The sequence below is a fragment of the Globicephala melas genome, chromosome 5 (assembly GCF_963455315.2).
Source record: "Globicephala melas chromosome 5, mGloMel1.2, whole genome shotgun sequence".
In the NCBI taxonomy this organism is placed as follows: domain Eukaryota; kingdom Metazoa; phylum Chordata; class Mammalia; order Artiodactyla; family Delphinidae; genus Globicephala; species Globicephala melas.
Genome location: NC_083318.1, coordinates 116,594,068 through 116,610,760, shown reverse-complemented (window position 1 = coordinate 116,610,760; position 16,693 = coordinate 116,594,068). Strand labels below are relative to the sequence as shown.

Genomic DNA, 16,693 nt, shown 5'->3' with positions numbered 1-16,693 from the left:
CAATCCAGGTAGGACTAGTAATGGCCCAGATTGTTCAGGAATGAAGGTTTGGGTCACCCCACCAAGCAAAGAACTACAACCAGCTGAGGTACTTGCTGAAGGCAAAGGAAATACGAAATAGTAGTGGGAAAAGGCTGTTATAAATACCAACTATAACAAGACCATTTACAGACTTATAAGTATTTCCTCCTTTTTTTGTTGTGAATGTGTAATATATTTGCTTAGTATATATAACAAAAATATTTGCTTAGACTATATATTAATATATATAACAAATATAACAAATATTGTTTTCTTTCCTCTGTTATTCCCTTGTCACATAACATAGGATGTAACAGATAGTTATTAAGTATTGTTAATTTTACATCTCAGCATTTAAGTTACAGGATATCAGCAAATCCACAATCCTACCACTCAGTCCTCTTAATGTTTTACTTTCTACCTTATTTTTGTCTTCCAACGTGGCACCATTCCCAGTAAAGGCAAACTTTTCTCTGTAGTTTTACTTCCATCTATTGGAAAAGGAAAAGTTCCAAAGCTATTCCTGTGTTCTAGCATGACTGTCTTAGATCCATCAATTACTTCATATCTCTTTTATCTTCAATCTCTTCCTGCAAACTAACTCGGTCTCAAGTTTCCTCTACCCAGCTCCTACCTTGTCTAGACAGCCATTCTTTTCACGATTATCCTTACTGATGTGTTAAATACATTGGTGTAATCATTTTGTAAATTGGTAAAAACCAAAACACTATAAAGCAAGGTAAACAACTTACAATTTTGTTCCTTTTTCTACTGGACATTTCAACTAAACCGTTTTAAAGTTTCGTCTGTATTACAGGCCGTTAACGTCTAATTTTACAATCATATTAGTCAAGTCTTAACGGAGCTATAATTAGGCAATATTTTCCAATTTAAAGGTCTCCAATTAAAGCCTAAATTCTTATGGTGAATCCTTGGAATTTAACTTGAAAGAGTACAAGCGTGATGACTCCATCTATTCTTCTTTATTGTAAACCATCTTCAGTGTCAGCCTACACGTAAATACTGTGAAAATTTCACCTTTTTTATTTTCAAAGTACTCTTTCATTCTTTCTCACCTGTCATTTTCCTTACTCTCCCCCCATTTTTCGGACAACATAAATTTTCGACATGCCACAAAAGCTCATGAAAAAGATATTTGCTAAAGATAACGGATCGTCTCTAAACGCATACGGCCACCAGTACAGCCCTTACTTTAATAACCACACGCAAGAGAAAGGCAATCTCATTTAGGAACCCTAGCTCATTTCTTGATGAATGAGCCACGACCTCAAACGATTTCCCTTCAATCCGGATTTTGAGTTCTTTTCCTTACTTTCTCCCCAAATGCTCTTCTACTCGTGTTTCCAAAACTTTCCCATTCACAAGATTTTACCTAAATAAAACTTTCTCGGCCTTTCACAAGTAACCTGACTCGGACGGAACGGATAGAGATAGGAAGGTGGAACTCGTAGAGTCGTAGTCACCTCCAACGCGTCCGCTCCCGGCCGCTTCTCCCGGGAAGCCTCCTGTGATTTACACACGATCCCCAGTGACACTACAGTAGCCGCCCCACTCAGCCAGAGGCAGCCGCGCCAGCGCAGCAGCTGAGCTGCGGGTCAGCGAGGGGGTACCAGCGCGGCCCATGAGGTAGGAGGCGATTGTGGGCGGAGGACTGTGAGAGGGGAGGGAGGAAAGGAGTGGGGCGGGGCGGAGGGGCGGAGGGGCGGGCCTTTCCGGAGGTTCCAACGTCCTCCACTTCCTGTTTGCCGGACCTTCTGAATCCGGGTCAAGGGTGTCCACCCCCTCTTCTCCCCGGCTGATCCGGCACCGTCCGTGACAGCGGCTCCTGACTCAACCCGGGGCGGTTTTCATCCCACGACCTGCCGGAGCCCGGACGCCCACAACTGCCGCAGAACGCGGAGGCGTGCTTCCTCATCCACTGGCTCGCAGCCCCGGCCCCTGAGCACCCGTAGCCGCCAGGGGACCCCGCTGGCCCCTCAGAGCTGATGCTGAGGCCCCGCGGGCCCGGGGCGGCGGCGGAGTGCGGGCCTCTGGCTTCTTAGGCCCATCGCGGGCGGTGCCGGTTCTTACGCGCCCCAGGCTTGCCAACTCCCGCCCGGGCTTGGATGGGCCCCCCTGCCCGATAAATGTGGCTACTGAGGCAGCGGTGGCGGTGGTCGGTCCCGCTGCTGCTGCTGCGCTCCAAGTTCACCTCCGCCCCGGGGCTCTCCTGGCCCACCCTGGGGCCGTGGCCGCCCGCTCCTTCCTCACTGGGCCGGGCCTTGAAGCGTGGCGACAATGGACAAGATCCTGGAGGGCCTGGTGAGTTCTTCGCACCCGCTGCCCCTCAAGCGGGTGATCGTGCGGAAGGTGGTGGAGTCGGCGGAGCATTGGCTGGACGAGGCGCAATGCGAGGCCATGTTTGACCTGACGACGCGGCTCATCCTGGAGGGCCAGGACCCCTTTCAGCGGCAGGTGGGCCATCAAGTGCTGGAGGCCTACGCGCGCTACCACCGGCCAGAGTTCGAGTCCTTCTTCAATAAGACGTTCGTGCTGGGCCTCCTCCAACAGGGCTACCACTCTCTGGACAGGAAGGACGTAGCCATCCTGGACTACATTCACAACGGCTTGAAGCTGATCATGAGCTGCCCGTCGGTGCTGGACCTCTTCAGCCTGCTGCAGGTGGAGGTGCTGCGGATGGTGTGTGAGAGGCCGGAGCCGCAGCTTTGCGCCAGACTGAGCGACCTCCTGACCGACTTCGTGCAGTGCATCCCCAAGGGGAAATTGTCCATCACCTTCTGCCAACAGCTGGTTCGAACGATAGGCCACTTCCAGTGCGTGTCCACCCAGGAGAAAGAGCTGCGGGAATATGTCTCACAGGTGACAAAAGTGAGTAACTTGCTCCAGAACATCTGGAAGGCCGAGCCCTCCACCTTGCTGCCTTCCCTGCAAGAAGTTTTTGCAAGCATTTCTTCCACAGGTAAGGGTCATTACATTCCGAGAAAATCTCTCTTGGAAATTTAGTGTGTGTCTCTTACGTACACACCGTGTTTGTTTCCCTGCTCTGAAAACATGTTAATGGGAGAGGACATCTTAACACCTTCATCCAAATTCTTATCCACTGCCCTATTCAGGCTGTCACTTTGGACATTAAAAAACGGGCAGTGTTTCCAGTTTAGAGGCTGAGAACGTCGAGGTCTAAGACCTTTGGCAGCAAACAAGTTGCTTAACTACCCAGCTTCTGCTCAAGTTATGGAATGCTTTGAAGATGACAGCTACTATGTAAAAGCTTCTATTCATTAGTGACTAATGGCCGCATAATAATGTTTACTGTATCATTATTGTACTGTGATTCTGTCATCTTGCCGTCATGAGTTTTTCCTTAGTTTCTGAATTTTTCCATTTTTTAATTCATGGACTGTGTGCCATTTATTATTAGATTATCCTAGTTAACTGTGTCGTTGTTGAATATTGACATTTTATGTTTGCAGTAGTTTGTGAGAGTAGATACAGGTGGACGAGTGAAGGGAAAGAGTATGAAGACTTAAATAGGTGTTTTTGCGCTCCAGGTGTCAATAGCCCACGGATCGTGTCCTTAGAAATCCGGGAGGGATCAGGTGATACTTAGCAGGAAAATGCTTTCTCACTCGGGAATTTTACCTGTATGTTTGCATTCCTTGTTCGGACATGGAGCTTCCAGCTCTGTAAGTTGTGAAACAATAGATCCAAAACTGTGTTCACTCCCTCTCTGCTTGGTACGATCGTTCTCTGGCTGTTCGAAATTGAACTTGTGAAGGAGGTATCCTCCTTTTATGTTGAGAATAAGAAATAAGAGTAGAGTTTTAACAGGCTCCATGCTTTCCTGATGAATTAAGTACATTTATGAAAGAATTACCAACTATATATTTGCATTATCTGAGTTTTGGTTTATTTTTTAATTGTAATTTTTCATGTATTGCCTGTGTTGCTGTAACAGTTCGATTTCCCCAGAACTTTTTCAACTGTAGTAGTAAAGCTGCTCATCTTGGATTTGCTTAATTTTCATGTAGTTTAAGCAAAGTCCCCCCCAAATTTATCTTAGTTTCTACTTCTTTAAGTGATTTTAAAAATTTTCCTTAGAACAATGTGATGACTACTATAATTAATAGGGGTAAGTTACTTTGGAGGATCTAAAATGGGAATTATGATACCTTGCATGTCTTTTCTGACTACTGCTTTACAAATGAATATTTTAACACGACAATAACAATATTAAAGAATGCAAGAAAATAAAGTAATTACGGACTAAATATGGCCATAGTGAAGAATAGTTTTTATGTTGCAGTACTGTCGAACTACTACTCTTAATCTCTCGTTTCTGCAGTTTAACATTCCTTGTATGTTAGAGTCTACCCATGAGATGGAGTGTAACAAGTGCTTGGTGGAGGGGTGGTAAATTGTTGTTCTCTCTGAATACTTCCCTTGAAGCTTCTTGCCATGTTCCTTTTTCTTTTCAATTAAAAAATAGATGCATCGTTTGAACCTTCTGTGGCATTGGCAAGCCTTGTGCAGCACATTCCTCTTCAGATGATAACAGTTCTCATCAGGAGCCTTACTACAGATCCAAATGTAAAAGATGCAAGTATGACCCAAGCTCTTTGCAGGTACTTCTTCATAACACCATAGATAGTAATTGTAGATTTGGGAGGAGGAGATATTTTGCTGTATTTTGTGGGTAATGAAAAACTTAGGAAAATGTTTAAAACTGATATTGTGGAATCAAATATATAAAGACTCCAAATTAATTGAAATGAATTGTTTACCTTACTATAGGCTTGACAGGCATCCAGTAACTCACGTATCTGTTTTCTATTCAGCTTTTTTAAATTCCAAAAATATAGCACACATATACACTTACTGTTCAGCCAGGAGTTGGTTGGATTATCAATACATTTTACTAATTTCTTTGCTCAGTATTGTTGCCTGCAACCTATTTCCTCCCTCTGGGATCTTTTTTTTCTGGCTAAGTATATACTTTTACTTAGTACATACTTTTACTTTCTCTTTCAACCAGGACCTCTGGGTAATACTTTCTTAGCCTTTGTTTGAAATGGGGTTTTTTTCTTGCTTATTCCCAAGTAGATGATTTGGCAAGATATAGAATTCTAATTTGATAGTTATTTTCTCTTAGCATTTTGAAAATAATACTGCATTGTCTTCTGGCATCTATTGTTGCTGATGTGGAGTCTGCAGTCAATTTGATTATCGTTCCTTTGTGAGTAGTTAGGGTCTTCTGGTAATGTTTATGCTTTTCTCTTTATCCTTGATGTTTTGCAGTTTTATTCTTATATTTCTAGGTGTAAACTTAATGTTATTTTTGCTTCTCAGAACTCTTGTGCTTTTATTAATTCAATCAGTCATTCTTTCAACTATTAAAATCACATTTATTGGGCACTTACTATGAGTGCCAAGCAGTGTTTAAAAACCTCATTGAACAAATGGGTAGAAATATCCTAATGGGCTTCTAGCTGGAGAGGCAGGCAGGCAATATCAGTAACATATTTGAAGAGATACATCCTGATCTCAGAGATGCTAAAATGTGGAAAGGTACAGTCATTGGTGTTCTAGTTTAGATTACAGGACTTTTCTTGCCGTAGTGGTACATAAACTAAGTTTTACATCCTAAAACTGATTTTGTTTTAGATTTCATTAAGTATGGTAAGTAAAATAATTTTGTATGTTGGATAGTGATGAGCGTTTTTGGAAAAAAGTAGATAGGAAAGCAAGAAAGCATGGGGAATGGTTTGCAATTTTAAATATGATAGATGAGGAAGGCCTCACTGAGAAGGTGACCATGAAATAAAGATATGAAGGAAATGAGGGTGCAGACCTTGTGGTGATCTAAGGGGAAGAGCATCAATACTGTCTTATAATTTACTAGTTTTTCCTTCAAAGGTACCCATTTATAGAGATTATTCCAGTTATTGAGTGTCTTTATTTCAATGACTATATTTTTCTAATTGAGCTTTTCCTGTCTTCCTGTTCTTGTTTCGTATCTGTCTGGTTTTGTTTTATAATTTTTTTCTATTTATTTCCTGTGTGCACATGTATGTGTGTATGCATAGCACATTTAAATAAAATGTAAGGATTGATTTATTTATTTTTGGCTGTGTCAGGTCTTAGTTGTGGTGCGTGGGCTTCTCTCTAGTTGTGGTACGTGGGCTTCTCTCTAGTTGTGGTGTGTGGGGTTCCTCTTCTCTAGTTGTGGCACGTGGGCTCTGTAGTTGTGGCACATGGGCTCTCTAGTTGTGGCACATGGGCTCTCTAGTTGAGGCGCATGAGCTCAGTAGTTGTGATGTGTGGGCTTAGTTTCCCTGCAGCATGTGGGATCTTAGTTCAAGAAGAAGACAGGAACCTGCGCCCCTGCATTGTAAGGCAGGTTCTTTACCACTGGACCACCAGGGAAGTTCCCTAAAATGTAAGGATTTAGAACAGTGGTTTCTGTGCACCTCTTGTAAATTACAGTCATAAAGTAACCTGTAAACTTAAGTATTTATTTTGGGTTCTCAGAAAGCTACATGTGTACAATTCTCGCCTTCTAGCATTTAGTCTTTTTTTTCTCTCTCTTTTTTTCTTATAGTTGATTTATAATGTTCTGTATGGCACTCTTAGTCTTAATTTTTTAACCTCTTCAAAACAACCATAGTGTCCAATTTACAAATTTATTTTTAAGATATATTTGTAAATTAATTTTTACCTATGTTTCTATGGAAAGTTGTGATCCAGTTTCCATTGCATTTCCAATTTATCTGACATGATCCTATTTAACTTATAATATACCTGGAGTAATTATTCTTGTATTGCAAATGTAATTGAAAAGAATAGTAATGTTTACTTTTATCACACTCCCACCTTCTACTCCCCCATACTCTATGCTTCCCCACACATAGCACTTGTCATGCTTTACTGTCATTTTCTGTAATCCAAAGAAATGCAAATGCAGGTATTGTACAAGAACCAGATAGTAACATTAAAGTATGAAATAGGCCGGGGTAACTGAAGTAATAGGGAATGGGGTATGCAAGCATTTTCTGAAAGAGAAAGCTGATCCTCAACTCCAGTTGTCTTGTTATCACAGGGAAATTTGAGTTCAGTGTTGCTAATCTGATTTTTCAAAAGGAGACTGAAATCCAGTTTTTATGTGGAGTTTTCTAATATTTAAAACATTGGAACAAATAAAACTGAAGGCTGGATCTAGCCCTTAAGCTGCTACCTACAATAAAGTGAAAATTGGCTTTATTCTCTACAAATTAAGATTAAATCTATTTTGTGGCCTTTCATAATATTGCCAATTTTAAGATTTTCAAGTTGCATGTACTTTTTTTGGCTATAGAGAGAAATGGTTTCATTTGTTCAACAAATTTGAGCTCCATTTTAATGCAGATCAAAGATTAAAGATTAAAAAACAAAACAACAAGATCGCTGTTCTTAAGCCCACAATCTAACAGAGGAAACAAGATTTATTACAACTACAGCTAACTGTTCTTTAAATAGTAAGAAATTAAATCAGCCTATCGGAGTTAAGTGTCCTTAAAATTCAAAGTGTAACCAATACATGGTGGATAAGATTACTGTAGTTAACCATAAAAATAACTGATTCTATAGTGCCTTTGTCTGAGAGGATTTGAGCATACGTAAGTCCAATCAAATTGAAGCAAGACTAGAATATAATTAAAGTGTAGCCAAAGGTGTTGCATTATACGCCAGCAGAGCTTAGTTCAGATACCAGTACTAGTACTTATTGTGTGACTGTTGAGAATTTCCTAACTTTCCTTATCAGTTTGAGGGCAGAAACCATATTTTACTATTATATTCTTAGCACTTAACACAGTGCCTATTATATAATAGATACTCAAATATTTTTTGAATGAGTGGCTTCTAATTTGTGTTACTTCTGACTTGAAGTATCTTTAGGGTGGTTAGGAGATTGGGTACACACGGGATAAGATAAAGACTAGAGGCTTATGAGATGGGAAGCTAGAAATGGAGAGGATGGAGGAAAAGGCTGATTGGGTGATTAGAAATAATGAAAAGCCATGGCCAAGTGGAATTTTCTACTCTGCCCCCTCACTCTTTACTAGTACCCCCCTTAGACCTGAGCTAAAGGGAGTTCTGGCCTTGGGCCCTGTGTGCTAGGGAGCCCAACCTGGTTCTACTCTGGGACCTTGCTCCCCATGGGGAAGAGTCCATACAGCCAAAGAGATGTGCGCACATATATTCCTTATCTAAACCACATGTTTTTTTGTGCACGTATTTACGCTAAAAAATATATATACAATATGTACTCATATGTTTTCTTTTAAACAAACAAAAAACAGTTTTAAAAAGATTTACCGGGGGCTTCCCTGGTGGCGCAGTGGTTGAGAGTCCGCCTGCCGATGCGGGGGACGCGGGTTCGTGCCCCGGTCCGGGAGGATCCCACATGCCGCGCCATGGCCGCTGGGCCTGCGCGTCCGGGGCCTGTGCTCCGCAGCGGGAGAGGCCGCAGCAGTGAGAGGCCCGCGTACCGCCAAAAAAAAAAAAAAAAAAAAAAAAAAAAAGATTTACCGGGCTTCCCTGGTGGCGCAGTGGTTGAGAGTCCGCCTGCCGATGCAGGGGACACGCGTTCGTGCCCCGGTCCAGGAGGATCCCACATGCCGCGGAGCGGCTGGGCCCATGAGCCATGGCCACTGGGCCTGTGCGTCCGGAGCCTGTGCTCCGCAACGAGAGAGGCCACAGCAGTGAGAGGCCCGCGTACCGCAAAAAAAAAAAAAAGATTTACTGGCATTTTTTTCTTTTTTAATTCAACAATATCTCAGATCTTTCTGTGTTAGATCCCTGTTGGTAGATTCATATTGATCTATCTCATCTTTTAAAACTCAACATAATGTTTCATAGTATCAATACCATAGTATATTTAGCCATTTCCTTATGATGGACATTTAGATAATTTGCATTTTTTCTGTATCATAAGCAGTGCTGCAGTGAATATATTCTTTGTACACAAATGCAAGTATCTCTACTTTCTACTTTATGTACTTAGAGTGGCCACAGACTTGTGAAAACCAGGCTAACAATAGTTGAGAGACGTGGAACAGCTGTTAGGGACTACTTTAATGACTTACAACCATCATTGTTGGCCAGAAAAACAAGAAGGGAGATAAAATGTGTGCAGGGAGCAGAGGGAACATACAAATAACTCGTAGTAAAATGAGTTTGAACTTTGGAGCCACTCTTAATGTCTGATGAAACATTTTAATCTTAAGAGCAAAAACCTTAATAAAGATAACACTCCAATGTTAATGTATTGATAGATAGTTTATAACATATCATATGAAAGTCAGTCCTTTTGACATGTTAGTTGCTCTTTTGGTCACGTGTTTATGTACTTAGTATTTATATTTTACATTTTGTACAATCAAAGTATTTATTTATTGCCACCTGTGTAAATATTTGGAAGAAAGACATTCACAGTATTTCCAGTGTATTAACTCATTTAACCTTCACATCGGTCCTGTAAAATTTATCCGTAATCTACAGATAAGGAACTGAGACACAAAGAAGTTAAATAACTTACATAAGTATTTAGGGTTCCCCAGCTAATAAATGGTGAATTGAGATTTTTAAACTATATCATTCTGACTTTAAAATCCTGGTTTGTTTTACTATTTTTTTTATTATATAGTCCTCCCAATTGGATTACTGGATCAAATAATATGAACATTTGGCCCAGTTGCTTTCCAAAAGAGTCATAGCAGTCTTTTTCATTGTGGTTGATGTGTAACATTAAGGATAGTCTCCATCATACCCCATATTACTTTATCTTTATTTCCATTAAACGGGATTGGTACTCAAAAAGAAAAACACTCATTATTACAAAATGAGGCCACTTCAGTATTTACACATTTGGTGCCCTTTTTATCTATTTGAAATTTATCTATTTGTTGTCTTTGTATGGTAAGATTTTGAAAGGGATGAAGAGACCTGTTTCACAATTCAAAATATAGTCTTTTTTAACACTGCATTTCATATTTAGACTGTAATCACCAGAAAGTAGAAATTTTGGTTCGTATCCATATGTCTCAGTTCAGATAGCCATATTTTTGTTTTTTTAATATTTATTTATTTATTTATTTATTGGCTGCATCTGGTCTTAGTTGCGGCACGTGGGCTCTTCATTGCAGTGCACGGGCTTCTCTCTAGTTGTGGTGCAGGCTCAGTAGCTGTGGCGTGTGGGCTCAGTAGTTGCAGCACTCGGGCTTAGTTGCCCCGTGGCATGTGGGATCTTAGTTCCCTAACCAGGGATTGAACCAGTGTCCCCTGCATTGAAAGATGGATTCTTAACCACTGTACCACCAGGAAAGTCCCAAATAGCCATATTTTAACTGTTCTTCTTAGAGTAAATTTGCCTAATAAATTATTGATACCACTCACTATATAGCATGTTTAAAACTTTGCATTTATGCAAAATGCTTGTTTATCAGAAATTATTTTTATGCAAATATGTTATATAAGAAACTGTCAGCTTACAAGATTGGAAACTCCTTGAGTTCTAGCACCCATTATAGTCATTTCTACATCTTGAATAGTACTTTTCACAAGCAAGCTCAGTTTGAGTCACAAAGTGAGTGATTATCTAGTATAACTCCTGTTATTCCTCAATGAGTAATGTTAAAGATATTTTCAATGCTGATAGTTTTGTTTTCCTTCAATTTTCAGAATGATTGACTGGCTCTCCTGGCCGTTGGCTCAGCATGTAGACACATGGGTGATTGCACTCCTGAAAGGACTGGCAGCTGTCCAGAAGTTTACTATTTTGATAGATGTTACTTTACTGAAGATAGAACTGGTAAGTGGGAGTGTATAAATCTATTGGAATATATGGACCCATATAATAAGTCTTTTTATCTTTGGGTTGTCCCTTTAAAGTGTCTAATTTTGAATGTGGTCTTGTTTTTGGTTTTCTTTTGAATGGGCTTTAGAAATTTAAAATGCTACTTAAGATTAGGTAATTAAAATAATTTTGCTGTTTTCAAATATTTATTATGAAAACACATTCCTCCCGTTATCTCTTGAATCCCAGCTAATCAAACTTTTACCACCATTATTCTGCCAAAGCTATCTTTGACACCAGTGCTTTCCAGTGTTGCTTAACTCAGGAGTTATTTCTCAAGCCTTCTCTCGTTGACCTGTTAGTCATTTGACATAGTTGATCACTCCCTCTTGAAACACTTTCCTGCTAGTTTCCAGGACATTTTACTCTCCTGACTTTTGTCCTAGTTCACTGGCTTCTCAGTCTCCTGTAGTGGATCTTTCTAACTTTGGAGTGCCTTAGAATCACATCTCTGGTTCACTTTCTTCTCAGTCCATACTTATAGTGACCCATGGCTTTAAATAATGTCTCTAAGTTAATGACTGCCAGGTTTATATTTCAAGTCCATTATTCTCCCATGAACTCCATATTCACTTACCCAACTTAGACAGTTGGATCTCAAGTTCAACTTATCCACAATCTAACCCCTGATTTTTCCCTCCCACCCCTTGATATATATAGATAGATAGATAGATAGATTTTTTTTTTTTTTTTTTTTTTGCGGTACGCGGGCCTCTCACTGTTGTGGTCTCTCCCGTTGCGGAGCACAGGCTCCGGACACGCAGGCTCAGCGGCCATGACTCACGGGCCCAGCCGCTCCGCGGCACGTGGGATCTTCCCGGACCGGGGCACGAACCCACGTCCCCTGCATCGGCAAGTGGACTCTCAACCACTGCGCCACCAGGGAAGCCCACCCCTTGCTATATTGATTGCAGTAGCCTTGCAGCTCCTGCCCTTGGTCCTCTTCAGGTGTCACACAAGGTCCTACCTGATCTGGCCCACTGCTACTTCTCTCATCCGGTCTCCCACTATTATTGCCTCAGTCTCTGTGCTTTACTTACACTGCCCTAGTTGTTATATCTCTAGTGCACCAGGGTGGAGGCCTCAGGGCCTTTGCTCTGCTTCCTACGCTCTTCTCCAAGTTATCTGTCAGACTTACTCTCATTCCTTTCAGTTTTTTTAAGTCAGGTATCACCTTTATCACGATGCATTTTTTAAATTCCGTATATAAAATCGCAGATCTTTTTGCCACTCAGCACTCCCTCTTCAACATACCCTGCTTTCATAGCATTTCTCTCCCATGTTACTTTGTATTGTCTCTACTCACCCTCTAGACAGTAAGCCCTGTAAGATCAGAGATTTCTTTTTTTTTTAATCTACCATTGTATCTCCAGTACTTAGAATAGTGCCAAGCAGCAGTAGGTGGTCAATAAGTATTTGCTGAATGTATTGAATGAATAAAGGACCAGGGATATATCACCTTGTAAACATGGTTTGACAGATTTTTATTTGATCAGGGAGTTTTCAGAGTTGGTTAGGTCCTTTTATTCTCTTGATCTCTGTCATATTATTTCCCAACTTTCTCCCTTTCCCAGAATTTAATAACATATGTTATGACAGAACTTCTCAGGAAAGGGGATATTTACACAAATAATTTTTGGCCCTAGGAAGATAATCACTGATTGGATTAGTTATTTCCCTACCAACTCTTAAAGTGGATGTCTTGTCTTTTCTGCAGGTTTTTAATCGGCTTTGGTTTCCTCTTGTGAGACCCGGTGCTCTCACAGTTCTTTCTCACATGCTGCTTAGTTTTCAGCATTCTCCAGAGGCGTTCCATTTGGTAAGTTATGACACAAGCTTTCTACACTGAAAAGACTTGTTTTAAAATTTCAATTTAATATTGAGTCACATTTGTATTTGTGAAAACCTTGTAGGTTGGTCCTAAATCTAACTATTTTCATGTAGCTTTATGATTCCTTTTAAAATTGAGATTGTGAGATTTCCTTCCAAAGAATATGTTTTTAGAATGTTTTGGGTCTCACCAAAATTGCTCCACTTGCAATCACAACCAGCAATTGAAAGTTAAAAGTTACTCTTGTACATGAGAGATGTCACATGTCAGTGTCACTGTTGGTTGTGTGTTGCACAGGTGAACAGTGTAGGAGACAAATGGTTTAAAACCACTGACTAGGGCTTCCCTGGTGGCGCAGTGGTTGAGAGTCTGCCTGCCGATGCAGGGAACACGTTCGTGCCCCGGTCCGGGAAGATCCCACATGCCACGGAGCAGCTGGGTCCGTGAGCCATGGCCGCTGAGCCTGTGCGTCTGGAGCCTTGCTCTGCAACGGGAGAGGCCACAATAGTGAGACGCCTGCGTACCACAAAAAAAAAAAAAAAAAAAAAACCACTGACTGCTTTAGAATTTCAGAAGCATGAAACCATAAGTCTTTGTTTTGTTGCCCCAGAATTAGGGCTTTTCATTCTCTTTCAGGCCATATCCTACAAATTCTGTTGATTCCACCTTTAAAATATATCCAGAATCCTTCCACTTTTAACCAGCTACATCACTGCTTTTGATTTGATTTGATTTTGATTATTTGATTATCAGTTATTGCAGGTGAAAAATGACAAAATGTTATTTTAGGAACCTGTCCATTTTTCTATCTAGGGGATCACAGGAAAGCAGTGGTGTATGTGGTTACGTGCTTCCTCCAAGGTCTGATCCTCAGTTTTACAGGACTAGAAACTCATTATCAACACACCCACAATGTTAAAATCTTAGGAATACTGACCCACCACAAACAAATTCAAAGGAGACTGATAAAGTGCAGAATTTCAGTTGTTGATTGTCAGCTAGAAATGGAACTAGCCTCAGAGAATTATATACTCACATAGGCTACTTGGTGCCTCATTTCCAAAATCTTCAGGCTTAATAGAAGTAAACCTTACTAACAAGTAATTACATTATACATTATCTCTTAGGGTGAGTGATTTCTGCAGTTCATTGCCCTAATTGGTGAGCTTGATCATCAGTTAATAACCTTATATCCATTACACAAACAAAACTCACACTTGAGCTAATACAGCAGCTATACTAGCAAAATCTTCCAAGGGAAAAAAAACAACTATTTTTCCCTGTCTTCAGGCATGATCATGTATAGGCCATTTGAGAAAAGGTTTATTTTCAGAATTTCTGGGAAGGAAATCATCCATTCTAATATTTATTGCTCTCCATACATTCCTTAATCTCTCTGAAAAGTCACTTTTGCTGTACTCTAAACCTATTTCTTTGCTCAATTTTTTTAAAGATAGAAGATATCTCCTTACCTTGTATTGCTTTTTTTCCCCCTGAAAATAGTAATTGAAATGGCAAATGGTTGACTTTGAAATATTTGGCTACTGAAATAAGTAAATATTAAATCATTTATTTAAAGAACAGTTAGATCTAAAGTAGAAAATTGTGATCTGGCCTAGTAAAGTCTAAAAACAAAGACCTACTAACTCTCTACATTCTGTGTGTATCCTGACCTGCTACTCAACTAAAATTAACTTGGGCATCTAGTAGTGGATCATGTGGTAGTTAAATCACCTATAACTCTAAATAACTCAGCGAAGGACTCAGGTTTAGGAGTTGCTAAGAATGAACAATAATCTGGAATCACCAGCATCATTATTCATTGTATTATACATTTAGAATATTTTAGAGCAAACTGAGATTGAAATTATAGTGTGTGTTATTATGGACCAAGTTGCTTTTCGTATGCTTTTTATAAGTGGAAAAAAAATTTTTAACAAAAGAGAAAATATCAAAGCTTCTAATTAAGTAAGTTATACACATTTTCTCAAATAGTAACTTAAGTTTAATGAGTATCACAATAATGTCTGCAAATATTTAGATTTGCTCATTCAGAAAAAAAATCAACTTTCAGATATTTAGAAGGTAATAACCTGCTTGGATGTCTATCTATATGCTTGTGAAGAACTTAGTGTTATTTCCACGTCAGTGATCATTTTGACATAGGATGTAGTAGTAGACAATTATGTGTATTATCTGACTGCAGAGGTCCAGTCTACACTAGGAAGATTGTACGCTAGCTTTTAGATTTGGTATTTGTAAATTAAACAATCATTTTAAAAATTCTTTCCTCTTCCCTTTCATCTCTGTCTCTCCTGTCACCTCTGAAGAAACAATAATTTGGATTTCTGACTATTTTAGCAAGAGAGTATCTGATAGATATGGCTTTATGGAGCAAACTTATAATTCAGATTTGCTTTGAAATGTAGAGATGATAGCAGTAGAGTGAACCATTAGGAACTGGTAGTTTTATGGTCAGATTAATACCTTTTTTGGAGGTAAGATTAAAGAAAGTGGTGCAAAAGCTAAAGTGTGATTTCAGACCTCAAAGCACAAGAGTAAAACCAGAGACAGCAGAATGAGAATAGCAGTGTTAATTTAAGAATATGATTTTCTTTCTACAGGAAGGAAGGGAGTTGATTGGGATATAACTATAATTGTTGTCACTGCTGTTTGATGATAAGTCCATAGAGCTGTAACTTCACTTTTATCACGAGTTAGACGAGTAAGATGCTTTTTACATGTGAACTGCAAATATGTAGTATCAGATTATAAGTAATAATTAGTTGAGACAAGTATAGCACCGTACTAATGGAATGAGCCATTACTGCAAAATAGAATTTATTTTATTTTGTTAATAACCTCTTAAATATGTGATTGGCTCTGTATTGACTTTTTATTGTAATTTTATAATGAAAGGACATTGTTGTGCTTATTATCAGTATTAATAGTTTTCTACATATTTATGAGCAATGAGCATTTTAGATTTCGCCTTCATTTTTAACCCCAATTCCTTAAAAATAAGAGAAATTTCTAATTCACTTTAGTTTTAGAACTGTCTCTTCTTTTCGGAGGTGGGGCATAGGGATTGTTAGCAAGGATAACCATGCTTACATAAGACACCGACGGTAAAATAGAGGTAGTCCCTTATCTTAAAGAGAGGTACTGCTGTAGCCTGAGCTGTAATTTTATTTTTATTTATTTATTTATAATTTTATTTATTTGTTTATTTATGGCTGTGTTGGGTCTTTGCGCCTGGGCTTTCTCTAGTTGCGGCGAGTGGGGGCTACTCTTCGTTGCGGTGCACGGGCTTCTCATTGCGGTGGCTTCTCGTTGCAGAGCACGGGCTCTAGGCACGCGGGCTTCAGTAGTTGTGGCTCATGGGCTCTAGAGAGCAGGCTCAGTAGTTGTGGCACACGGGCCTAGTTGCTCCGCAGCATGTGGGATCTTCCTGGACCAGGGCTTGAACCTGTGTCCCCTGCATTGTCAGGAGGATTCTTATCCACTGCGCCACTGGGGAAGTCTGATCTGTAATTTTAGTTACATGCATAAATTATCTTGAAGGTTTTTTGAAGTAGACTTTAATGTTCACACTCCTGTATAATTCTTTCAAGTGAAAAATCTAAAATTCACACTAGATGGAGCTCTTAAGCTAATTCTGGGTTTATCTTTTAAAACTTTCTCCCTACTGAACAATCTGGTAAATATAATAGCCCTAACATTTTTCAACTTAAGCCATTTTTTAGAATGGTGGCAGTGACTAAGGCTCCTATTTTGTACCTTAATTTGTTTGTACCTTAGTTTTAGATGGAGTCTAAGAATGAGGAGAGGGGTCTTATATGGAATTACAATTATATGTGATTTAAACCTAGATTTACCTTGATATTCTAGAAATGTTTAGCTTCATAACTTTTTTAGAAAAAGGCAGT

At 39.7% G+C, this 16,693-nt stretch overlaps 1 protein-coding gene across 1 annotated transcript in view; it reads left to right on the top strand.

Annotated features, from left to right (window-relative positions):
* Positions 1–1,816: 1,816 nt before the first annotated feature.
* The window catches only part of USP38 (ubiquitin specific peptidase 38), a 34,765-nt gene continuing 19,888 nt past the window's right edge, over positions 1,817–16,693 (top strand). The window contains exons 1-4 of the mRNA XM_030878118.3: positions 1,817–3,001; positions 4,529–4,664; positions 10,759–10,888; positions 12,651–12,752. Of these exons, the coding sequence (XP_030733978.1) occupies positions 2,320–3,001; positions 4,529–4,664; positions 10,759–10,888; positions 12,651–12,752 (1,050 nt within the window). The 5' untranslated portion in view covers positions 1,817–2,319. The remainder of the gene's footprint in view (positions 3,002–4,528; positions 4,665–10,758; positions 10,889–12,650; positions 12,753–16,693) is intronic.